Source organism: Theropithecus gelada, chromosome 13 (assembly GCF_003255815.1).
Source record: "Theropithecus gelada isolate Dixy chromosome 13, Tgel_1.0, whole genome shotgun sequence".
NCBI classification, from domain to species: domain Eukaryota; kingdom Metazoa; phylum Chordata; class Mammalia; order Primates; family Cercopithecidae; genus Theropithecus; species Theropithecus gelada.
In genome coordinates, this window is record NC_037681.1 from 51,933,022 (window position 1) to 51,959,557 (window position 26,536).

Consider the following 26,536-nt stretch of genomic DNA (forward strand, 5'->3'; position numbering starts at 1 on the left):
TTGGAAAGTGCTGGCCATGGTCCTACCTATGGCACACATTTCCAGAAATGTGGTGGGAGGGGATGAAATTGAAGCATGGAAATGGAAGCAGCTTCTTCTGCTTCTTGAGGCTTTTTCTAACCATCTCCAGGTAAGCCTGCCTGGTGGGCACAGAGCCTGGGTCAGCTAACTCATGTGGGTGCAAGGCACTTCTCGTTGGACAGCCTTCTTCAACAAGACAGGCACAGGACCTTCCCGGCCATCATCTCAGTTTACATGGACTTATGTTTGTTCTTAAAGAAAATTTTATTACTGCTACTCTCATCCAGCTAACTTCCAACTTCAATACAAGCCCAGTAAGTCAGAATATGCTAACCCAGATTATTGTATCAACCTTCCCTTAAAAAGGTATCTTCGGTTTCTAAATCTTCCTCTGCGGGTTAAAAGCCTGTTTGGAGAAGAAGAAAGCTACATGAATGCTGCCGCTCTTATTGAAAAGTTTACCTATGGTGGTGAAAAGCTCGCAGCCCAAGGAAACAAACTGAGAAAAATGCAAATGCAAGTGCTGGGAGGGACCAAGTGGCCAGCGCATAGCCGATCCATTCAATGATCTCACCAAGGAAATTGGCTCCAGAAACATACGTAAACAAGCCACCTGCATGCAGAAGAATCAGAAGGTCAATCATTGCAACTGAATCACTGTGACATTAAACTCATCTGTGTTGTTCCAAAATACACAAAGGCAGCAAGAACAAATGTGGGGCTGGAGACTCCCTCCATAGTCGTAGGAGTCTGGTGGAATCCTCTTGGGGAGAAGGGGAAACAAAGCAACAACAGCCGGTTGCCTGGAGAACATTCTGGAGTCACGAAGAGTGGCCTCAACTGCTTAACAGGCTCTCTCCAAATCTCTAACAACTGCTGGACCACTAGCTTTGGGTAGGACAAGGGAGAGGTGTAGGAGGTCTGGCTTTTGTTTCGTTCTATTAAGGAAGGTTTTGGGGCCACTTCTTACCTCCCCATTCCTTTCCTGGACACCCACACTTTCACATTCACAGTCGCAAAATGTGAAACTGCACACTACATTAAAATGATAAAAATCTGAACTTACGGGAGAAGGAATTTAGATTCTCTTATGGGATTTGCCCCTCCCCACCCTTCTGCAAAGCACTCTCCTCTGTTCATGTTTAAAGTAGAGAGTAGGAGCTGCAGGTATTTGTCCTGCTGGAGGCTGGTGAAGTTGGCTTCTTGATTTTAAATGCTTCATTTTCTATCCAACCAGGTATTTCTTCTCTCAGGACTGTATCTAGAAATCAGCATATTTCTAATGATATTAAATATATCCACACTCAAATTTTATTACCCACATTAAACTGGGGATGTTTCAACCAAAACAATTTTGTTCTTTCTATAGTTATATAAAAATATTTTGTGTTTAAATCATTCTCTATTATAATTCAAAAGTTGGAAACTAATCTTGGCAACTGGTTTTTAAGCGCTTTCTCTGTTCTTCTTTATTTATCTAGTTATGGAGTGAATGTTTTTAAAATCAAAGCCCCTTAGAGTTGAATCTTTCTTGAAGATGAGATTGCATCAGTGGTTCCCAACCTGTGATTCTCTAGGACCTGGGAGGAACCAGAGATCTAATGCAAAGGGCCTATAAATTGTCTATGAATACAGTAAATGGCACATCCTAACCTACTAAATTATTTTTGTTTGATGTAGATACTGTTAGGATATTAACAACATTCAAATTCATTTGAATATGTTACTGAATTCATAGTAACTTTGACACCAATGACTATTAATGTGCACTAACATCATGTCATAATTGAGGAAATTTTTTGATGTAAATAAAGGGTTGTATTTACATCAAAAAGGGTAGAAGCCAAGGACTTACACAAATACCCATCTAAATCTATTGAAGGATGACTTGGACTGATTCACTCCCATCTGCATATATTTGTCCTTCTCATACCCTGGTTTCTTTGGAACAGTTAGGATTACAAACATGCTCACCTTTATCTCCAAAAATGCACTTGTGCTTGTAAGATCTCCCATCCTAAGTTTTTATTAAGTAAATATAGTTCTCTACACCTTTAAAAGTATATACAAGTGGCAGGAAATACACAAGTTCTAGCCTTAACTGCTCACAAGATAAGTCTAGATCAATTAGAGGGGACACATTTATTGGCCAAGCATTCAGCATCATTTGCAAACCTAGAAAGGATCAGTCCTCTGTACATGACAATCTTACCTGCCCTCTGTACATGACAATCTTACCTACTGCAATGAGGTTGTAGGTAGCTGATTCCAACCCTACTCAAAGCTCCCACTCTCTCCCACTTCCAGGTATTGTGGCCTCGCACCTTACTGAGGGCCCTGGTAGCTCTCTTGAGCTTCTGGGCTCAGGTCAGAAATGCAGACGTACTGTGATGGGACTGGGTATGCAGGGGAAGTCAAGAGCAAGCTGAGAAGTATTGTATCATCTGTGCCCTCACCGTCCCCTCTCCATCTGCTACCATAGCATCATCCCCGGAGCAGGCTCAAGGGAAGAGTGAGAGTCTGGGGGCAGGGGAGACATTACCTTGTGGAATCCTGTAGGTGATTTCTCCAGGCTTCCTGAGCTGGCGCAATATATAGTCACTATGGATGTTGACTCCCATTCCCAAAATAAATAAGAAGACACCTTGACAAAGAAGAGAGAAAGGAGAAATGTTTTTAAAAATGTGTCCAGATTTTGGTGCCTTTTTCACAAGCAAAGCTAAAATGAAAGGAAGGGCATTTAATTCCTAAAAATGAAGGGAAGGGCATTTAATTTCTAAATCTAAGAATGGTCCTAAGATACGGCAGCAAGTGGGGAGGGCAATGAGTCCTGGTCCTGAATGGGGAGCACTGGGTGGGCTGTTTCCTAGACTCAGGCTGAAAGTGCACAGTGGCACCACCAATGGAGACAGGTCGGAAGAGAGAGGACAGCAGGAGGCAGCACCATTGTCCAGTATTTAAATACATAAACAAATAAACGAACGGATCATAATAGTAAGCCTTTAGCTCATTCACAAAGAGTCAAATCGAGGTTGCATATCTCAACAGCCAATTCCAGCCCCTTTTCTTTTGCCATCTCCCACTATAGAGGCTGAATTGAGAAAGGTGGTCACACGAGCCAGTTCCACCAATAAGATGTAAAGTGAAGTCTTGGTGGGGGGACTTCCTTGGAAATCGTTTGCTTTTCTGATAAAAGGTGCAGGCAAGACCGGTGCCCCTACTTCCTCCTTCTTCCTGTCTTGATTGCCAGATGTAATGCCTTGAGCTACAGTCAACATCTTGCAACCATGAAGTGACTAACAAGAGGACCACAGGTAAACATGCTAAGAATAGGGGAGACAGAAAGTGCCTGAGTTATTAATGGTGTCGGTAAGCAACCACAGGAATGCAGAAGCCACCTACTTCGACACTTGTTGTTATGTAAGAACTATGAATTCTGAATTCTTCCAGTCACTATTATTTGGTTTTCTGAGCGCATTCCTGACTGAAACACCCACTCTCATAAAAATAACGTGAGCTAATTTGGAGGCATGGCCACTAACAAACTGACTTCCACCACTACCAGTTCACACACACACCCCCACACATACATATTCTGACATTAAAAGTAGCATACTACACACACTGTTCACATCTTTATTTGTTTTACTCAGCCACATATCCCAGAGGTGTCTCCACGTACACTATCCACTGGTACAGAAGGGGCCCTGTTCTGAGGTGAGGAGAGCCAGGATCGGGGATGCTAGTTCCTGCATCCCAAAGGGTATTACTATAGCCCAGAAACACTCACCGTCCCACATAAAGGCCCAACCCAACCTCTCAGCAAAGCACATTAGTGCTTTTCAAAATACGTCAGGCAAAAGGCAAGAATAGTTTAGTTAAAACAATCAGGTCTGTTCTCACCTTATCTGATACAATATAAAACAAGGATTTTCCACCTTGTCTAGTCAAACGATCATTGGCCTGGAAGAAAGGGTATCTGGGGAGGGATGGCAGGGGAGTGGGGAAGGAAGGGGGTTAGCACACACAGCAGTGTCTTCAACTATTTTAGATAGGGTGGTCAGGGAAAGTCCCTTTGAGGAGGTGCAAATTGGTGGTGAACTAAATAAAGTGAGGAATCAACCCCCATGAATACATGGGGGCAAAGCCTTCTAGGCCAAGCTTGTCCAGCCCGCAGCCCAGGACAGTTTTGGATGTGGCCCAACACAAATTCGTACACTTTCTTAAAACATTATGAAATTTCTTTTTAGCTCATCAGCTATCATTGGTGTTAGTGTATTATATGTGTAGCCCGAGGCAATTCTTCTTATTCCAATGTATCCCAGGGAAGCCAAAAGACTGGACACCCCTGCACTAGGCAGAGGGAACAGTCCTACACAAAAACACTGGGGCCGGACAAGCTTGACAGCTTGTGGCAAAGCAGGAAGGCCACTGGCACTGGAGCACAGAAAAGGAGGTGCAGCGAGCCTGGAAAAGAGGTTGGGAAATTGGAAACTCCAAGAACATTTAGAATTTAAAGGCAGTGGGAAAGAATTTGTATTTTGAGAGTAAAGGAAATCTACTGGAGAGTTTTGCAATGGGAAACGGCATGATATGTGTTTAAACAATCTCTCTGGCTACCATATAGAGAAAAGACCAGGGTAGGGGTGAGGGAGGGGAAGATGGGATCATTAGCAGGTTATTGCAGTAGGGAGAGGCCATGGCGACGTAGACTGTGGGAAGGGTTGTTAACTGGGGAGTAGGTGAGAAGTGGCTAGATTCACTTACCCAAGCAAAACCGTATGTCTGTGTACCACCCATCAGGGTATTCAGCACAGTAAATCAGATAGTAGCTTTGAAGGAATCCATTTCCAGCGCAGAAGGCAATGCCTCTGAAAATGAGTACAGCTGGATAAGGCCTCCCTCGATTGAGCAGTGAGTACACAAATGTCCTGGGACACATGGGGAGGAAAGGTTAGGATTCACTGTTAAAAAAGAACATGGTCTCATCCCCACCTCTTTCTTAAGCTCACACCAGAAGGTACAAAGACCAGACTGCCATTTAGCCTTAACCCAATACAAATTATCTTCTCCAGGAGGATGTGTATCACAGGCCAAAATAATTCCATACCTGAAAAGTACAACCACTAAGAAATAATCAACAACACAGAATACATAAATAATTTGCATAATAAATAATGAATAACATGTACCATGTTGGTACATGTACCATGTACATAATTCCACAAAGTGAAAGTACCATGACAAAATAACAATTTTAAATAAGCACAATAAATATCCTTAAAGAAATGTTTCCTTCAAAGCAGAAAAAAATACTCACTTGAAAAAGAACTAAATAAAAATAATTTGTCAAAAATTATAAAACCTATTAGTGATAGAGTAAGAGCAAGATCTAGGTCTTCTGATAATCCCAGTTTTCTTTTTAATTAATTCCTTTCTAATTACTCCAGAATTGGCATTTTCAAAAAGAGGTACTGTCACTGTATGCGAATGAGTGACAGATTCAAAAAAGAGAATCCATAGTTAAGTATAACATCAGACAAGACCTAATATTTACTCATTGTGGGATTTCTTCAAGCCACGGCATGCTAAGGACATGATGACTCTCTGAGAAGGAACCCCTAGTTTGGCACATTCATCACAGAGCTGGAGCTCCACTCCAGAAAATACTTTCCTAAGCAGGGCAGATAATCCTATGTAGACAATTGGGTCCTGAAGCTTTGAAAACTGATATTTGATTCTGTAAATTTTATATTCATTTTTCTTTCTCTGTCTCTTACACACACACACTCACATATGCACGCACACACACATGCACAAATGCACACGCACACGCTCATGCTAGACAACCACACACATCTCCAGAGCATTCATCTGATCTTTTGCAGACAAGAAAGACCAGACAAGATCTGCAGATTCCACAGATAATCACAGTTGTATTTTGGATAGAAACACCTATCCTTCAAAGTCTGGGAGGTTTGTGTTAGGTCTCCTTCTCAAAAACAGGAAGTCTAAGAAATGCCCTGGGCTTCATGTCAGGGACATGGGTCACCATTTTTTTGTACCTAGATCATATGTGAGCGTTGCCTCCTAAAATTGTTGTGAGGATGAAATTATCTAATTTGATGCTTCCTATGAAGAAGCATATTTTAAACTATGGAGTGACTGGCAAAAGTATGCAGACAGATGTTGCACTATGTGTGAGTCAATTTATTTATTTTATTTTTTTTGAGATAGAGTGTCATTCTGTTGCCCAGGCTGGAGTGCAGTGGGGTGATCTCGGCTCACTGCAACCTCCACCTCCAGGGTTCAAGCAATTCTCCTGTCTCAACCTCCCAAGCAGCTGGGACTACAGGCGCCCGCCACCACGCCCAGCTAATTTTTGTATTTTTAGTAGAGACAGAGTTTCACCATATTGGCCAGGCTGGTGTGGAACTCTTGACCTTGTGATCCACCTGCTTTGGCCTCCCAAAACAGTGGGATTACAAGCATGAGCCGCCGTGCCCAGCTGAGCCAAATTTTATAAACATAAAACATCAAGGTTGTATTGAAGACCTGCACTTTCCCCCTTGGCAACAGCAATTTCACATCTTTCCTCTTGGCTTGAACATCGACAATTCTGTTGGAACAGGGAGGCTGCTCAGGTGTTCCCAGGATGCTGAAACTCCTCACCTCTACCATCTGCTCTCCTGGCCAGTTAATGGACTATGAGGATCTTTAAGTGTTTGTATTAAAAAGTTGAAGGGGAAAGAAAGGTTAGCTTCCTGTGCTGTCTCCCTAGAAACTAAATGCTATCTGCTGTCTCCCTCTCCCCTTCACACCTGGACTCAGGTCTACTATGTCATCTGCAGAATGCCTCCCACCCCACCCAATCACAACAGTGCCTGCAATTCATGTCTTTCAGTAAATAATTACCTTCTCTGTTTCTCACCTCCTTCAAAACACAAATACACACAACAAGGCAAAGGAAAATGAGTCTCTAATACCAGAGTGTGCATAAGTGAATTAGATTAATGAGCTTTTCTTCCTTCCCCAGAGGGAAAAAGAACAGAGTGAAGATGTAGTGGGAGAGCAAGTGCTCCGTGGTTAACAAGGTCAGGCTTGAAGGACTTTACTATTTCATAACTCTGTGATCTTGTACAAACTCCTTCATCTGTAAACTAAGGTTAATTATTAACCTCATTGGATTATAAGGTTGGACTCATTGGACTACTATTTTATGAGAATCCTTGGATTCCTATAAAAATTAAATAAGATGATGCAGGAAAAAGTAACTGATACAGGATTGTTGCTATTTGTTTCTCCTTGCATTCACACTCCATGAGAGCTTTGGGAGCCTGAAGGTGACTTCTTAGAAGAAAAGGATCCTGAAAGGCTACAGAAAGGTATTAAAAAAAAAAAAAAGTTGTATTTTTGTAATACTTGTAGTAGAAGTATGTATTAATCAGGGCAGGCTCACTACTGTAACAAAAAAACTACGAAGTATCAAAAGATCAACATAATAAAAGTTCATTTCTTGCTCATGCCACAGTAAGATCCTATTCAAGTTTCTGCTCCACAGCCATTCAGGACCCAGGCCCTTCCAAGGAATCTACCGCATCTATCCAGTAGGCAAAGGAAGAGAGAGGACAAGGAGGATTGTGTAGAAGGTTTTCTTAATGACCATGCTTCAGGCTGGAAGTGGCATAAATTCCACCCTCATTCTTTTGGCCCCACCCAACTGCAAGGGAGGCTGGGAAATGTAGCTGATTGGGTTTCCCAGCAGCAAAAAGAAGGAGGTTTGGTGAACACAGGGTACAGACAGAAGGCTTTGGAGAGCTAGAAGTCCCGGAGAACAAATAAAGTTCATCTAATCTGAATAACTTTGCTATTGGAAAGCTGGAAGTAGTTCAAAGCTTGTTGCACTGTAGAAAAAGACAGACAATGACGAGAAGCGGGAGAGAGTCTATTAGCCCAAGAGACTGGCAGTTGGTGCTGTAGAGTTGTAGATGAGTTTCCCCTTCAGATCCCATGCTCCACCTATGACTGAGACTCAGTTTCCCTGGTTTGGGACCACATCACTTTAATTACCTCCTACACCTCTAATGTAAATTTTCATTCTTTTATGGTTTGTTCTTATAGAGAGACTGATAAGTACTCTGTAAATATAAAGTTTTCTATCATCGCTAAGTAAATATTCATTTGGGGGGATTCATTGGAAAGGGTTAACTGAAATTGCAAATCCAAATTAAACCAAAGAAAAAAGCTTTAAAATTACACATCTTGCATAGACCAACTCATATTTAACTAAGTCTTCTTCAAATATAAATGCTATTGCTAAGATTATCAAGCCAATTGAAGACTTTTCACTATATGAAATTTTAGACTCATTGTCAATCAAAATAAATTCAAACTCTATATATAAATACAAAGTTTCCATGTATATATTTAATTATTCTGTATAGTAATTACTCCTTTCTTGACCCTGTAACCTTGTTCATCTACTACTCCATTTTCCTGCTTTCCTTTATAGCAACTCCAGAGAGCTGCCTATGCTTGCCATCTCTGTCTTCTCCTCCACTTCTTTCCTCCTTCCCCCTCCTTCCATGGAAACAAATCATGGTGAGTCCACCAGAGACGATCACATTCCCAAACCCAAGAATCAATTTACAACTCTCTTCTTATTTGACAGATTAATCACTCCCTCTTTCTGGAAACACTTTCTTTACTCAGCTTCCAGCACACCACACTCTCTTGGTTCTTCTGCTTCACTGATCTTTTCTCATTTTCCTTTGCTTGTTTCTCCTCATCCTCCTGACCTCTAAATATGAGAGTGCCCCCAGAACTCAGGACTCTTTTTCTTCTTTATTTACAGTCTCTGTCTATGTGATCACATCTAGACATATCATTAAATATCATTCCTATAATCTGAATGCGTCCCTCAAAATTTGTGTGCTGGAAATTTAATCCCCAGTGCAACAGTGCTGAAAGGTGGGGCCTTTTAGGAGGTGTTTAGGTCACAAGGGCTCTGCCAACATGAATGGATTAATGCTGCTATAAATAGGACTGGAGGAAGTGGATTTGCTCATTTTTGCCCTTTCACCTTCTGCCTTCCTCCATGTGAGAATACACCAAGAACGCCCCCATCAGATGCTGGCACCTTGGTCTTGTACATCCCAGCCTCTAGAACTGTGTGAAATAGATTTCTGCTCTTTGTAAATTACCCAGTCTCAGGTATTCTGCTAAAGCAGCACAAAACGGACAAAAACAATTATCTATAGAACAGCAAGTCCCAAATTGATATCTCCAGACAGGATATCTGCAGTCCTTAAACTCAGACTCATATGGGCAACCTCCTACTATACCTCTAGTTTAATGAATATTTCAATTTTAACACAGTCAAACCCAAACCTCTGATTCCCCATTCTTCTCCAAACTCGCACTTCCCTCAGTCTTCCCCATCTCAGTAAATGCCAAGTGTATTCTTCCAATTGCTTAAGCCAAAGACCTTAGACCATCTTTGATCTCTCTCTCTCTCTCTCTCTCTCATACCCCACATAAAATCTGTTAGCAATTTCTGTCATCTTTATCTGCAAAATATTTTCAGAATCTGGCCACATCTCACCAACTCCACTATTCCATCTGAGTTTCATCTCTCATTAAACCTCTCCTGGGTATTTGTAAAAGCCTCCTCATTTGACCACCGCACTTACTCCACGGCAATCTGTTCTCCATACAGCAGACCAAGTAAAGCTGTAAACTGGATCATATTACTTCTCTCTGAAAACCTCCTTCGTGACTAAACAAAAGCCCAAATTCTTGACTGCCTTCAAGACCCTAGACAGTCTGATTCCCCAACTACATCTCTGCTCTCTTCTACCACTTTTATCTTTGTCCATCTTACTGCAGCCACTCTGCTCAAATGTTAGCTTCCCTGACCACCTTATGTAAAATAAATAACCTCCAATGCCTCCAGCACTCACTAGCCTCATAAATCTACTTTACTTTTTCCAGTAGCACGTTTTACTAACATATTCTACTTTCTGTGTTTATTGTCCACTTCTTTCCACAAGAATGTATGCACCATAAAGAGAGAAATGTTATCTATTTTGTTCATCACTATATGTGCGATGCCTTGAACAGTGCCTGGCACACGGTAGGCCTGGAATGAATTTTGAATGAAAGAAAGTCTATCATGTGCTATAAGTGGCACACATCATATGCATGCAGAACTTCAAATTTTATCTCATTGTATATGCATCATAACTTTTACTTCCAGGGGGTTGTGAAGTAGAGATGCTTTTCCACATTCCTCCTGCTACATATAACTGAGTCTCTGGACATTATTTAAAAAGCAAACATGAGAAGATTCTAAAAGTTGGTGAGAACAAGGCACATGGGCTAGAGACCTTAGGATTTGAAGAAAAACAAAGCAGTGTGTTCTTGGGTTTTCATTTTGCCTCATATATTCCAGATTTAGAGCTGATGAAGTTGGCAACCATAAAATGGAATAGTCACAGATCAAAAAGCCAAACAAAATCTTACTTTCTCTAGCTAAGGAATGAGAAAAAGGGAAAAACCAGAAAGACAAAAACTTTTAGAATATAGTTGCTCTGCTATAGCAAACACCACAGAAAAACTGGCTCACTCTCACCCCACTAGCAAAGTCTGATGCAAGTGCTTCCATCAGACTTCCTCCTGTACTTCCTGTACTTCCCCCTTACCAAGCTGTGATAGGCACTCTAACCCCTTGCCAGGCTGTGTCAGAAAAGGCTGGGTAGGGAGTCAGGAATTCCTACTGGGAAGTAACAAGTTCATCCCACTTCTGCACAGTGTTAATAAAGACCACGTGGGGAACCAGGACTTCTTAACTCCACATCCTCCTGCTGGCCTGGGTAGTATCAGAGAAGCCCTAGTAGAGAGCTGGAATATTCACCGTTTCCCAGTGACAACAAGGCCACCTTCCCTCCTCCACTGCATTCCATGGTGTCAGTGGAAACCAGTTGGGAGGTGAAAGGAAACATTCTTAACTCTCTCAGCCAAACAAGTATCAGTGGAGGACTAGCAGGGAGCCAAAACTCCCACCGCCACACAAAAGCAACAAGGAGCCTCTACATTCAGATTTCAAAATGTCCAGGTTTCAACTGAAAATAACTTAACATACCAAGAACCAAGAAGGTCTCAAACTGAATTTTTAAAAATCAATAGATGCCAATACACTGTGTTATGTAATTCTAAATGTACGAAGGAGAAATATTTAAGACAATTATACTATAAATAAGGAATAAAAAAGTGGTATTGCAGGAAGTATGTTTTCTGCACTCAAACTGGTAAAATGACAACACTTTTAAACTATGAAAAATTGTGCATGTATAATTTAACACCAAGAACAACCACGAAAAAACTATATGAAAGAGATTCTCTTGGCCAGGCGCGGTGGCTCAAGCCTGTAATCCCAGCACTTTGGGAGGCCGAGACGGGCGGATCACGAGGTCAGGAGATCGAGACCATCCTGGCTAACACGGTGAAACCCCGTCTCTACTAAAAAATACAAAAAAAAAACTATTCTGTTCCATTGGTCTATATCTCTGTTTTGGTACCAGTACCATGCTGTTTTGGTTACTGTAGCCTTGTAGTATAGTTTGAAGTCAGGTAGTGTGATGCCTCCAGCTTTGTTCTTTTGACTTAGGATTGTCTTGGAGATGCGGGCTCTGTTTTGGTTCCATATGAACTTTAAAGCAGTTTTTTCCAATTCTGTGAAGAAACTCATTGGTAGCTTGAAACCTGAGAAAAACAAGAAATGGGGAAAGGATTCCCTATTTAATAAATGGTGCTGGGAAAACTGGCTAGCCATAAGTAGAAAGCTGAAACTGGATCCTTTCCTTACTCCTTATACGAAAATTAATTCAAGATGGATTAGAGACTTAAATGTTAGACCTAATACCATAAAAACCCTAGAGGAAAACCTAGGTAGTACCATTCAGGACATAGGCATGGGCAAAGACTTCATGTCTAAAACACCAAAAGCAACGGCAGCAAAAGCCAAAATTGACAAATGGGATCTAATTAAACTAAAAAGCTTCTGCACAGCAAAAGAAACTACCATCAGAGTGAACAGGCAACCTACAGAATGGGAGAAAATTTTTGCAATCTACTTATCTGACAAAGGGCTAATATCCAGAACCTACAAAGAACTCAAACAAATTTACAAGAAAAAAACAAACAACCCCATCAAAAAGTGGGCAAAGGATATGAACAGACATTTCTCAAAAGAAGACATTCATACAGCCAACAGACACATGAAAAAATGTTCAGCATCACTGGCCATCAGAGAAATGCAAATCAAAACCACAATGAGATACCATCTCACACCAGTTAGAATGGCAATCATTAAAAGGTCAGGAAACAACAGGTGCTGGAGAGGATGTGGAGAAATAGGAACACTTTTACACTGTTGGTGGGATTGTAAACTAGTTCAACCATTATGGAAAACAATATGGTGATTCCTCAAGGATCTAGAACTAGATGTACCATATGACCCAGCCATCCCATTACTGGGGATATACCAAAAGGATTATAAATCATGCTGCTATAAAGGCACATGCACACGTATGTTCATTGCGGCACTATTCACAATAGCAAAGACTTGGAATCAAACAGACTGGATTAAGAAAATGTGGCACATATACACCATGGAATACTATGTAGCCATAAAAAAGGATGAGTTTGTGTCCTTTGTAGGGACATGGATGCAGCTGGAAACCATCATTCTTAGCAAACTATCACAAGAACAGAAAACCAAACACCACATGTTCTCACTCATAGGTGGGAACTGAACAATGAGATCACTTGGACTCGGGAAGGGGGACATCACACACTGGGGCCTATTATGGGGAGGGGGGAGGGGGGAGGGATTGCATAGGATTTATACCTGATGTAAATGACGAGTTGATGGGTGCAGCACAGCAACATGGCACAAGTATACATATGTAACAAACGTGCACGTTATGCACATGTACCCTAGAACTTAAAGTATAATAATAATTTTAAAAAAATAAAAATAAAAAAAAAACTAGCCGGGTGAGGTGGCGGGCGCTTGTAGTCCCAGCTACTCGGGAGGCTGAGGCCGGAGAATGGCGTGAACCCGGGAGGCGGAGCTTGCAGTGAGCCGAGATCCGGCCACGGAGCTCCAGCCTGGGTGACAGAGCGAGACTCCGTCTCAAAAAAAAAAAAAAAGAGATTCTCTTGTATCAAATCTAAGGAGGAATCAAAATGAAATTCTAAACAATGTTCATATAATCACCAGGAAGCATAAAAAAAGAAAACAGACTTAGAAAAACAGAGAGAACAAACATAAAACAAAAAATAAAATTTCAGACTTAAGCATTAATACATTAATAATTACAATAAATGTAAATAATTCAAATCATTATAAAGACAATAGTTGGCTAAAGACAATTAAAAGACAAGAGTCGACTAAAATATAAACAAACAATAGGTTGATGACAAGAAACTCACTCAAATATAACAATATAGGCTGGGTAAAAGTAATAAAATGGGAAAAGATGTATCATAGAAACATTAAATAGAGGAAGGTAGGGAGAACATCCTGGAGAGCTGGAAGAGTAAGAAACATGAGGAATCTGTCTCCCTGACTAGGCAATAATTGCACTGACAGAGTATGTCTGATATAACTATTTTGGAAATCTGGAGTCTACCGAAGGCTTGCAACTTTCAGGGAAACATTTGGATGGCACATTGCAGTTAATTTTGATTTCAGCTCAGTCAATTTTAGCTCTTAGCACAGTAGCAGCTACCCATTTCCTATCCCCACACCTGTGGCAGGCAGCTGTGCATGTATTGCTGCAGCAGTTTGCACACAGCTTGAAGGAGCCAGGATAAGCAAAAAGGACCCTGTCCTCTAAATATCAGGCATATGTGCTTAGATTGATGATTACTGCTTCTGATCAGAGAGGTACAGACAAAGAGGTGGTGGGTCTTTGCTGTTACACTTTATTGCATTGTTGCAAACCCCTTTCCATCCAGCTGAAATGACTTCCAGGGATTTAAAGGGCTGGCACCCTATTTCCACTCCCTTTTTCATTTTTTCTTTTTCTCCTTTTGGGAACCAGATATTAAAAATAAGGACATTCACAAACAACTGAATATATGGGAAAAATTATAAAGTTAACACACATGACCACAGAAGGATGCAAGCTCAGAGAATATCAGTAAAGACTTTACGTTTACACCTCAGGCTGATCCTTGGCACAGAGACAGACTAAAGCAATTTTAATAAACAAACAAAACAATAACAAAAAACAAACAACCTTGAGGAAAAAGAAGAATCTGCATTCCAGAGTTATCACATTATTAAATTCAAATGCCCAAGTATCAACAAAAACAACAACAAAAAATCACAAGGCATTTGAAAAACGAGGAAAATATGGCCCATTCAAAGGAAAAAACAGTCAACAGAAACTGCCCCTGAAAAAGACCTAACAGCAGATCTACTCAAAAAAGACTTTAAAATAACTGTCTTGAAGATATTTTAAGAACTGAAAAACAGAGGGTGGAGCAAGATGGCCAAACAGAAGCCTTCAACAATGATCCCCACTGCAGGAAGACCAATTTAACAACTATCTACACACATAAAAAGCACTTTCATAAAAGCAGAAAATCAGGTAAGCAATCACAGTACTTGGTTTTAACTTCATATTGCTGAAAGAGGCACTGAAGAGGGTAAGAAACATAGTGTTGAATTGCCAGTGATGCCCCTCCCCTATCCTTCCGGCAGCAGCCACATAGCACAGAGAGAGAATCTGTAAACCTGGGGAAGGGAAAGTGCAGTGATTGTGGGGCTCTGCATTGAACTCAGTGCTGGCCTGTCACAGCGGAAAGTAAAACTGGGCTAAATTCAACCAATGCCAACACGCACAGGGAGCATACAGATCAGCCCTAGCTAGAGGAGAAGCACCATCCCAGCAGTTGGAACTTGAATTTTCACAAGACTTGCCACCATAGGCTAAAGTGCTCTGGGATCCTAAACAAACTTGAAAGGCAGTCTAGGCCACAAGGACTGCAATTCCTAGGCAAGTCCTAGTGCTGTGCTGGGCTTAGAGTCAGTGGACATGGGACACCAGCCAGGGTGGCTAAGGAAGTGTTTATGCCATTCCTCCTGCAACACCAGGCAGTACAGCTCACAAAAACAAAACTTACTCCAATCATCTGCTTAAGGAGAGTAGAGTGAAGAGTAAAGAGGGCTTTATCTTCAATCTTGGAAGTGATCATTATGCCTGTATCAAAATACTTCATGTATCTCACGAATATATACACCTACTACATACCCACAAAAATAAAATTTAAAAGCCTAGGCAACATAGTGAGACCTCATCTCTATTAAATTTATTTATTTATATAATTATCCAGGCATAGATGGCATGCACCTGTAGTCCTAGCTGCTCAACAGGCTGAGGCAGAAGGATCACCTGAGCCAAGGAGGTTGAGGCTGCAGTGAGTTAATTGAACCATGTACTATAGCCTGGATGACAGGCAAGACCCTGTCTAAAAAATAAATAAATAAATAAAACAAAACAAAATGTGGATAAAGTCAAGAAAATAATATATAAAACAAAATGACAATACAAATAAAGATTTTGAAAACCTAAAAAGAACATCTGGAGCTAAAAACTAAAATAACGGAAATGAAAAATTTACTAGAGGGCTTTGAGGGAAGATATGAGTAGGCAAAAGAAAGAATCAGAGAACTCAAAGATAAGGCAATGGAAATTACCAAGTCGGAGGAACAAAAAGAAGAAAAAATTGAAGAAAAGTGAGCAGAGCCCAAGAGACCTGTGAGACATCATCAAGGGGCCCAACATACACATTGTGAGAGTCCCAGAAGAAGCAGAGAGAAAGAAAGGAGTAGAGAGAATACTAGAAGAAATAATGGTGGAAAAACTCTCAAATTTGAAAAAAGACATGAATATAAACCTCCAAGAAGCTCAATTAACTCGAAGTAAGCTGAATTCATAGAGACCCACATGGATATACATTATAATCAAACTTTCCAAATACAAAGGCAAAGAGAAAATCTTGAAAGCAGCAAAAGATAGAAATGATTTGTCACATACAAAGCATCTGCAATAAGATTATCTACAAATTTCTCATCAGAAACTTTACAGATCAGAAGGCAGTGGGCTGATATTTTCAAAGTGCTAATACAAAAAAAGAAACTGTCAAGCAAGAATACTATATCTGGCAAAACTTGAAAGTGAGGAGAAACTTAAGACATTTCCAGATAAACGAAAGCTGAGAGAGTTTGCTACCCTACATCTGCCATGCAAAAACTGCTAAATGGAGTCCTGCAGGTTAAAATGAAAGCATAATATAGAGTAACTAGAATCTATATAAAGAAATAAAAATATCAATGAAGGTAAATATAGGGACATTGTAAAAGGTGGTATTATTATAACAGTGTTTCTTGACTTTGTGTTCTCTACATGATTTAAGAAACTAATAATTTTTAAAAGTCTAAAAGTTAATATCACTGAAACTATGGTTTCTAACTCATTATTTTTTTCCATATAAGAGTTTAATGCAATTCAATTTACTTCTGTTTTGTGACACATGATATATAAAGTTGCAATTTTGTGACATTAACAATCAAAAGAGATGGGAAGGGAGCTGTTAAAGTAGCAGAGTTTTATGTTATTGAAGTTAAACTGGTTTAAAAGTTAGAATGTTATAAATTTAGGATGTTAAATGTAATTCCAAAGGTAATTGCAAAGAAAATAGCTATAGAATATATACAAAAGGGAACAGGGACGGGGAGTTATAAGGTCTATAGAAAACAAACATAAAAGTTATAGAAGTAAATTCCTCCTTTTCACTAATAACATAAATGAAAATGTGTTAAACTCTTCAACCAATATAGATGAGCAGAATGGATTTTTCAAATGGTCCAAATATATACTGTCTACAAGAGACTCACTTTGGATCCAAAGACAAATAACTTGAAAGTGAAAAAATGGAAGATGACATTTCATGCAAATGGAAATGAAAAAAGAGCAGATGTGGCTGTACTAACAGACAAAATAGACTTTAAATTTTTTAAAAAATGATTACAGGAAGAAAAAAGTACGTTAATATTAAAAGGTTCAGTATAGCAAGAAGATAGAAAACTTACAAGCATTTATGCACCTAATGACAGACCATCAAAATAAAGACAGCAAAAACTTCAGAATTGAAGGAAAAAGAGACATTTCTGCAATAATAGTTAAAGAATTCAATACCACACTGTCAAAAATGAACAGAATAACTACACAGAGTATAAGTAATGACATAGAGGATTTAACACAATAAACCAACTAGATCTAACAGAAATATACAAAACAACTCTGACCACAACAGGATAAAGTTAGAAATCAATATCAAAAGTAAAACTGAAAAATCTATAAATATGTGAAAATTTTAAAACACATTCTTTGAAAAAAATCAATGGATCAAAGGAGAAAGCAAAGGGAAATTAGAAAATACTTAGATATGAATGACAATGAAAACACAACATGCCAAAACTTATAGGATGCAGCAAAAGTAGTGTTAAGCATGAAATCTGAAACTACAAATGATTATATTAAAAACAAGGAAGATCCCATATCAACCACTTAACTTTACAACTTAAGGAACTAGAAAAGAACAAGCTAAACCCAAAGCTAGCAGAAAGAAGGAAATAATTAAGATTAGAACAAATATCAAAGAAATAAATAGAAAAACAAGAGAAAACCCAATAGACTCAAATGCTCCTTCATTAAAAAAAATTTTTTTAATGACAATTCTACACCTAGATGGACTAAGAAAAATAGAGACAAGACTCAAATTACTAAAATCAGAAATAAAAGTGAGACATTACTACTTATTCTATAGGAATAAAAAGAATTCTAAGAGAACACTATGAACAACTGTACCCCCCAAAATTGGATAACCTACATGAAATGTTCAAATTCCTAGAAATACTAAGCCTACCAAGACTAAATCATGAAGAAATAGAAAATTTGAATAGACCTATAACTAGCAAGGAGATTACATCAGTAATCAAAAATCAAAAATCTCACAATGAAAAAAAAAAAAGCCCTTGATCTGACAGTTTCACTGGTGAATTCGACCAATAGTAGAAATACTTCTACCAATTTAAAGAACTAACCCCAATTGTTTTCAAACTTTTCCAAAAAAAGAAAAAATGAAGAGGAGAGAACACTTCCTGACTTATTCTATGAGGTCAGCATTATCCCAACATCAAATTTAGACACAGATACTACCAGAAAAAAATATATATATATACAGCAGTATTTTTTGTGAACATCAAAGCAATTTTTTAAACAAAATCCCAGCAAACCAAATTCAGCAGCATATAAACAGAATTATAGACCATGATCAAGTGAGACTTAATTCTGGAATGCAAGGATAAGTCAACATACAAAAATCAATCAATGCAATCCATAACATTGTCAGACTTAAGGAGGGTAAAACACAAGGTCAAATAATTGATGCAGAAAAAGCATTTGAAAAATTCACTCTTTCATGATAAAAGCACCCACCAAACTGAGAATGGAAGGAAACTTCCGCAACATAATAAAAGTTGTATATTAAAAACCCAAAGCAAACATACTCAAAGATGAAAGCTCTTCTTTTAAGATCAAGAACAAGGCAAGGGTGCCGGCTTTTGCCACTTCTATTCAACATAGTACTAGAAGTTTTAGCCAGAGCAATGAGACAAGGAAAAGAAATCAAAGAGATACAAATCAGAAAGGAGGAACTAAAATTATCTCTGCTTACAGATGATACGGTCATGTGTCTAGAACACTCTAAAGAGTCCACATACATTTTTTTAAAAACTGTTAAATTAATAGATGAAGTAAACAAAGTAGCAGGATAGAGTTGACACAGAAAAATCAGTTGCATTTCTATACACTTACAATAAACAATGTGAAAAGGATATTAAGAAAGTCTCATTCACAATAGTATCAAAAGGAATAAAACACTTAGGAATTAACTAAAGACATGAAAGACTTGTACAGTAAAAAATTATAAAATATTGCTGAAAAAAGTTAAAGAAGAATATGAAAATGGAAAACATTCCATGTTCATGGACTGGAAGACAATATTTTTCAAATGTCCATACTACCAACACAATCTATTGACTCAATGCAATCCCTACCAAAATTCCAATGACGTTTCCTTTTTTGCAGAAATAAAAGTCCACTCTAAAATATATATGGAATCTCAGGAGACATCAAAAAGTCAAAACAATTTTGAAAAAGAATAAAAAATATTGAGGATTCACATTTCCTGATTTCAAATCTTACTACAAGCCATAGTAATGAAAGCAATATAGTACTGGCATATAGACAATGAAAGTCTATAAAGACAAAGACATGCAATCAACCTGGATGCCCCTTAATGATGGACTGGACAAAGAAAATGTGTTATATATACATCTTGGAATACTATGCAGTCATAAAAAATTAAATTATGTCCTTTGCAGCAACATGGATGCAGCTAGACGCCTTTATCCTAAGCAAATTAATATAGGAACAGAAAACCAAATACTGCACATTCTCACTTATAAGTAGGAGCTAAACGTTGAATACACCTGAACCTAAAGACACAAATAACAAACACTGGGGACTAATAAAGTGGGAAGGGTGAGAGGGGGCTGAGGGCTGAAAAACTACCAGTTGGCTACTATGCTCACTAACTGGGTGATAGGATCATTTGTACACCAAACCTCATAGTACAAAAGCATCATAATACTGTATCCGGCAGTGATTTCTTGGATATGTTACCAAAAGTGCAGGCAACAAAAGAAAAAACAGAAAAATTGGACTTCGTGAAGAATCTTTAAAATTGTGCATCAAAGACGCTATTAATAGAGGAAAAAGGCAACCCACAAAATATTTGCAAAGCATATATCTGATAAGAGATTGACATCCAGAATATATAAAGCTCTCCTAAAACTCAACAACAACAACAAAAACCAGATTCAAAATTGGGCAATGGACTTGAATAAATGTTTCTCCAAAGAAGCTATGCAAATGGCCCATAAGAACCTGAAAAGATGCTCAACATCACTAATCATTAGGGAAATTAAAATCAAAACTACAATGAGATACCATCTCAAACCAAACCAATTAAGATGGCTACTATTAAGTAAACAAAAAATAACAAGTCTTGGCAAAGATGTGGAGAAACTGCAACAATTGTGCCCCGATAGTAGAAACATAAAATGGTGCAGCCACTGTGGAAAACAATATGGTGGTTCCTCAAAAATAAAAATAGAATTAGTACATGATACAGCAAATCTACTTCTGAATATGCATCCAAAAGAACTGAAAACAGGGTCTTGAAGCAGTATTTGTGCACACATTTATAGACGCATTATTCACAATATCTAAAATGTGGAAGCAACCAAGTGTCCATTGACAGATGAATGAATGGATAAGCAAAATGTGGTATATACTTACAATGGCTTTATAAAGGAAGAAAATTCTGTCACGTACTATAACATGAATGAACCCTGACAGCAATGTGCAAGTGAAACAAGCCAGTCACAAGAAGACAAATTCCACATGGTTCACTTATATAGGTAGTTAAAAGTAGTCAAAATCATAGAAACAGAAAGTGGTATGGTGGCTTCCAGGGGCTGGAAGTAGAGGGAATTATTATTATTATTATTATTATTTGAGATAGAGTCTCACTCTGCCACCAAGGTTGGAGGGCAGTGGCACAATCTCGGCGCACTGCAACCCCTGCCTCCCAGGTTCAAGCGATTCTCCTGCCTCAGCCTCCCAAGTAGCTGGGACTACAAGTGCCCACCACCACGCCAGGATAATTTTTTGTATTTTTAGTAGAGACGGGGTTTCGCCGTATTAGCCAGGTTGGTCTCGATCTCCTGACCTCGTGATCCACCCACCTCAGCCTTCCAAAGTGCTGGGATTACAGGCGTGAATTATTTTCTTAATAGTTACAGAGTTTCAGTTTTATAAGATGAAGAGTCATGAGCTGAATAGAGAAGTGATGGTTGCACAACATTAAGAATGTATTTAATGTCACTCAAAATTGTTCAAATGTTGTTTTATTATGTGTATTTTACCACAGTAAAAAATAATAAATGTTAAAAGTAAAAATGAAGTAGGGTTACTATATTAATTTCAGATAAAGTAGACTCTGAGCAAATAAAATTACCAGAATTAGAGAGGTACATTATGTAATGATAAAATGGTAAGTTCACCATGAAGATATAGAAGTTTTAAATATGTGTGCATCAAGCAACAAAGTTGCAAATTACATGAAGCAAAACCAAAAGGAAAAATAAATTGATCCACTATTAAAACTGAAGTCTTCAACACTCATTTCTAAACAATAGATATGAAAACTAGAAAACTAGAAAAACTAGAAAATCAGCAAGGATATAAAAGAACTCAACAAGATATAATCAACATTTCTATTACACAGCATCCAACAACAGCAGAATACACATTCTTTTCAAGGGGCCATGGGATATATACCACAGTAGACCACATCTTATATCATAAGGCAACCCTAGACAAATTTTTTAAAAGTAAAATTATATAGAATATGTTACCTGACCATAATAGAATCAAAACAGAGATCAGACATAAAAATAACAAGAAATTCTCCAAAATTTAGAAACTAAACAGCATAATTTTAAATAATTCATGGATCAAAGACAAAGTCTCAAGGTAAATTAAAAACTACATTCATCTTTGTTTTTTGTAACCACTTTATAAAATAAACTAGGTAGTTTATTTCATAATTTTCATATTTTATTATTATACTTTAAGTTCTAGGGTACATGTGTACAACGTGTAGGTTTGTTACATATGTATACATGTGCCATGTTGATGTGCTGCACCCATTAACTCGTCATTTACATTAGGTATATCTCCTAACGCTATCCCTCCCCCCTCCCCATACCCCATGACAGGACCCAGTGTGTGATATTCCCCACCCTGTGTCCAAGTGTTCTTATTGTTCAATTCCCACCTACGAGTGAGAACATGCAGTGTTTGGTTTTCTGTCCTTGCGATAGTTTGCTCAGAATGATGGTTTCCAGCTGCATCCATGTCCTTACAAAGGACATGAACTCATCCTTTTTTTATGGCTGCATAGTATTCCATGGTGTATCTGTGCCACATTTTCTTAATCCAGTCTATCATTGATGGACATTTGACTTGGTTCCAAGTCTTTGCTATTGTGAATAGTGTCACAATAAATATACGTGTGCATGTGTCTTTATAGCAGCATGATTTATAATCCTTTGGGTATATGCCCAGTACTAGGATGGCTGGGTCAAATGGTATTTCTAGTTCTAGATCCTTGAGGAATTGCCACACTGTCTTCCACAATGCTTGAACTAGTTTACAGTCCCACCAACAGTGTAAAAACGTTCCTATTTCTCCACATCCTCTCCAGCACCTGTTGTTTCCTGACTTTTTAATGATTACCATTCTAACTGGTGTGAGATGGTATCTCACAGTGGTTTTGATTTGCATTTCTCTGATGGCCAGTGATGATGAGCATTTTTTCATGTGTCTGTTGGCTGCATAAATGTCTTCTTTTGAGAAGTGTCTGTTCATATCCTTTGCCCACTTTTTGATGGGGTTGTTTGATTTTTTTTCTCGTAAATTTAAGTTCTTTGTAGATTCTGGATATTAGCCCTTTGTCAGGTGGGTAGACTGTAGAAATTTTCTCCCATTCTGTAGATTGCCTATTCACTCTGATGGTAGTTTCTTTTGCTGTGCAGAAGTTCTTTAGTTTAATTAGATCCCATTTGTCAATTTTGGCTTTTGTTGCCATTGCTTTTGGTGTTTTAGACATGAAGTCCTTGCCCATGCCTATGGCCTGAATGGTATTCCCTAGGTTTTCTTCTGGGGTTTTTATGGTTTAAGTCTAACATTTAAGTCTTCATTCCATTTGAATTAATTTTTGTATAAGGTGTAAGGAAGGGATCCAGTTTCAGCTTTCTGCATATTGCTAGTCAGTTTTCCCAGCACCATTTATTAAATAGGGAATCTTTTCCCCATTTCTAATTTTTGTCAGGTTTGTCAAAGATCAGATGGCTGTAGATGTGTGGTATTAGTTCTGAGGGCTCTATTCTGTTCCATTGGTCTATATCTCTGTTTTGGTACCAGTACCATGCTGTTTTGGTTACTGTAGCCTTGTAGTACGGTTTGAAGTCACATAACGTGATGCCTCCAACTTTGTTCTTTTGGCTTAGGATTGTCTTGGGAATGCAGGCTCTTTTTTGGTTCCATGTGAATTTTAAAGTAGTTTTTTCCAATTCTGTGAAGAAAGTCATTGGTAGCTTGATGGGGATGGCATTGAATCTATAAATTACCTTGGGCAGTATGGCCATTTCACCATATTGATTCTTCCTATCCATGAGCATGGAATGTTCTTCCATTTGTTTGTGTCCTCTTTTATTTTGTTGAGCAGTGGTTTGTAGTCCTCCTTGAAGAGTTCTATTCACATCCCTTGTAAGTTGGATTCCTAGGTATTTTACTCTCTTTGTAGTCATCGTGAATAGGAGTTCACTCATGATTTGGCTCTCTGTTTGTCTGTTATTTGTGTATAAGAATGCTTGTGATTTTTGCACATTGATTTTGTATCCTGAGACTTTGCTGAAGTTGCTTATCAGCTTAAGGAGATTTTGCACTGAGATGATGGGGTTTTCTAAATATACAATCATGTCATTGGCAAACAGGGACAATTTGACTTCCTCTTTTCCTAATTGAATACCCTTTATTTCTTTCTCTTGCCTGATTGCCCTGGCCAGAACTTCCAACACTATGTTGAATAGGAGTGGTGAGAGAGGGCATCCCTGTCTTGTGCCAGTTTTCAAAAGGAATGCTTCCAGTTTTTGCCCATTCAGTGTGATATTGGCTGTGGGTTTGTCATAAATAGCTCTTATTATTCTGAGATATGTCCCATCAATACCTAGTTTATTGAGAGTTTTTAGCATGAAGGGCTGTTGAATTTTGTCAAAGGCCTTTTCTGCATCCATTGAGATAATCATGTGATTTTTGTATTTGCTTCTGTTTATGTGATGGATTATGTTTATTGATTTGCATATGTTGAACCAGCCTTGCATCCCAGGGATGAAGCTGACTTGATAGTGGTAGATAAGCTTTTTGATGTGCTGCTGGATTTGGTTTGCCAGCACGTTATTGACGATTTCTGCGTCGATGTTCATCAGGGATATTGGTCTAAAATTCTCTTTTTTTGTTGTGTCTCTGCCAGGCTTTGGTATCAGGATGATGTTGGCCTCATAAAATGAATGAGGGAGGATTCCCTCTTTTTCTATTGATTGGAATAGTTTCAGAAGGAATGGTACCAGCTCCTCTTTGTACCTCTGGTGGAATTTGGTTGTGAATCCATCTGGTCCTGGACTTTTTTTGGTTGGTAGGCTATTAATTACTGCCTCAATTTCAGAACCTGTTATTCGTCTATTCAGGGATTCAACTTCTTCCTGGTTTAGTCTTGGGAAGGTGTATGTGGCTGGGAATTTATCCATTTCTTCTAGATTTTCTAGTTTATTTGTGTAGAGGTGTTTATAGTATTCTCTGATGTTAGTCTGTATTCCTGTGGGATCAGTGGTGATATCCCCTTTATCATTTTTTATTGTGTCTATTTGATTCTTCTCTCTTTTCTTCTTATATATTTAGGATAGTTAGCTCTTCTTGTTAAATTGATCCCTTTACCATTATGTAATGGCCTTCTTTGTCTCTTTTGATCTTTTTTGGTTTAAAGTCTGTTTTATCAGACACTAGGATTGCAACCCCTGCTTTTCTTTGTTTTCCATTTGCTTAGTAGATCTTCCACCCTCCCTTTATTTTGAGCCTATGTGTGCCTCTGCATGTGAGATGGGTCTCCTGAATACAGCACACTGATGGGTCTTGACTCTTTATCCAATTTGCCAGTCTGTGTCTTTTAATGGGAGCATTTAGCCCATTTACGTTTAAGGCTAATATTGTTATGTGTGAATGTGATACTGTCATTATGATATTAGCTGGTTATTTTGCTCATTAATTGATGCAGTTTCTTCCTAGCATTGATAGTCTTTACAATTTGGCATGTTTTTGCAGTGGCTCATACTGGTTGTTCCTTTCCATGTTTAGTGCTTCCTTCAGGAGCTCTTGTAAGGCAGGCCTGGTGGTGACAAAATCTCTCAGCATTTGCTTGTCTGTAAAGGATTTTATTTCTCCTTCACTTATGAAACTTAGTTTGGCTGGATATGAAATTCTGGGTTGGAAATTCTTTTCTTTAAGAATGTTGAATATTGGCCCCCACTCTCTTCTGGCTTGTAGAGTTTCTGCCAAAAGATATGCTGTTAGTCTGATGGGCTTCCCTTTGTGGGTAACCTGACCTTTCTGTCTGGCTGCCCTTAACATTTTCTCCTTCATTTCAACTTTGGTGAATCTGACAATTATGTGTCTTGGAGTTGCTCTTCTCGAGGAGTATCTTTGTGGCGTTCTCTGTAGTTCCTGAATTTGAATGTTGGCCTGCCTTGCTAGGTTGGGGAAGTTCTCCTGGATAATATCCTGAAGAGTGTTTTCCAACTTGGTTCCATTCTCCCCGTCACTTTCAGGTACACCAATAAGACGTAGGTCTTTTCACATAATCCCATATTTTTTGGAGGCTTTGTTCATTTCTTTTTACTCTTTTTTCTCTAAACTTCTCTTCTTGCTTCATTTCATTCATTTGATCTTCAATCACTGATACCCTTTCTTCCACTTGATCAAATTGGCTATTGAAGCTTGTGCATGTGTCACAAAGTTCTTGTACTGTGATTTTCAGCTTCATCAGGTCATTTAAGGTCCTCTCTACACGGTTTATTCTAGTTAGCCATTCATCTAACCTTTTCTCAAGGTTTTTAGCTTCTTTGCAATGGGTTCAAACATCCTCCATTAGCTCAGAAAAGTTTGTTATTAGCAGTCGTCTGAAGGATTCTCTCAACTCATCAAAGTCATTCTCTGTCCAGCTTTGTTCCATTGCTGGTAAGGAGCTGCATTCCTTTGGAGGAGAAGAGGCACTCTGATTTTTAGAATTTTCAGCTTTTCTGCTCTAGTTTCTCCCCATCTTTGAGGTTTTATCTACCTTTGGTCTTTGATGATGGTGACGTACAGATGGGGTTTTGGTGTGGATGTCCTTTCTGTTTGTTAGTTTTCCTTCTAACAGTCAGGACCCTCAGCTGCAGGTCTGTTGGAGTTTGCTGGAGGTTCACTCCAGACCCTGTTTGCCTGGGTATCACCAGCGGAGTCTGCAGAACAGCAAATATTGCAGAACAGCAGATGTTGCTGCCTGATCCTTCCTCTGGAAGTTTCGTCTCAGAGGGGCACCCGGCTGTATGAGGTGCCAGTCAGCCCCTACTTGGAGGTGTCTCCCAGTTAGGCTACTCTGGGGTCAGGGATCCACTTGAGGAGGCAGTCTGTCCATTCTCAGATCTCAAACTCTG

General features: G+C 38.8%; 1 protein-coding gene across 1 annotated transcript in view; it reads right to left on the reverse strand.

Moving 5' to 3' along the window:
• SRD5A2 (steroid 5 alpha-reductase 2) overlaps positions 1-26,536 on the reverse strand; it is a 58,019-nt gene that overhangs the window by 4,265 nt on the left and 27,218 nt on the right. Inside the window, exons 2-4 of the mRNA XM_025354483.1 lie at positions 4,789-4,952; positions 2,564-2,665; positions 484-634 (exon numbers count right to left, since the gene is read on the reverse strand). Of these exons, the coding sequence (XP_025210268.1) occupies positions 484-634; positions 2,564-2,665; positions 4,789-4,952 (417 nt within the window). The remainder of the gene's footprint in view (positions 1-483; positions 635-2,563; positions 2,666-4,788; positions 4,953-26,536) is intronic.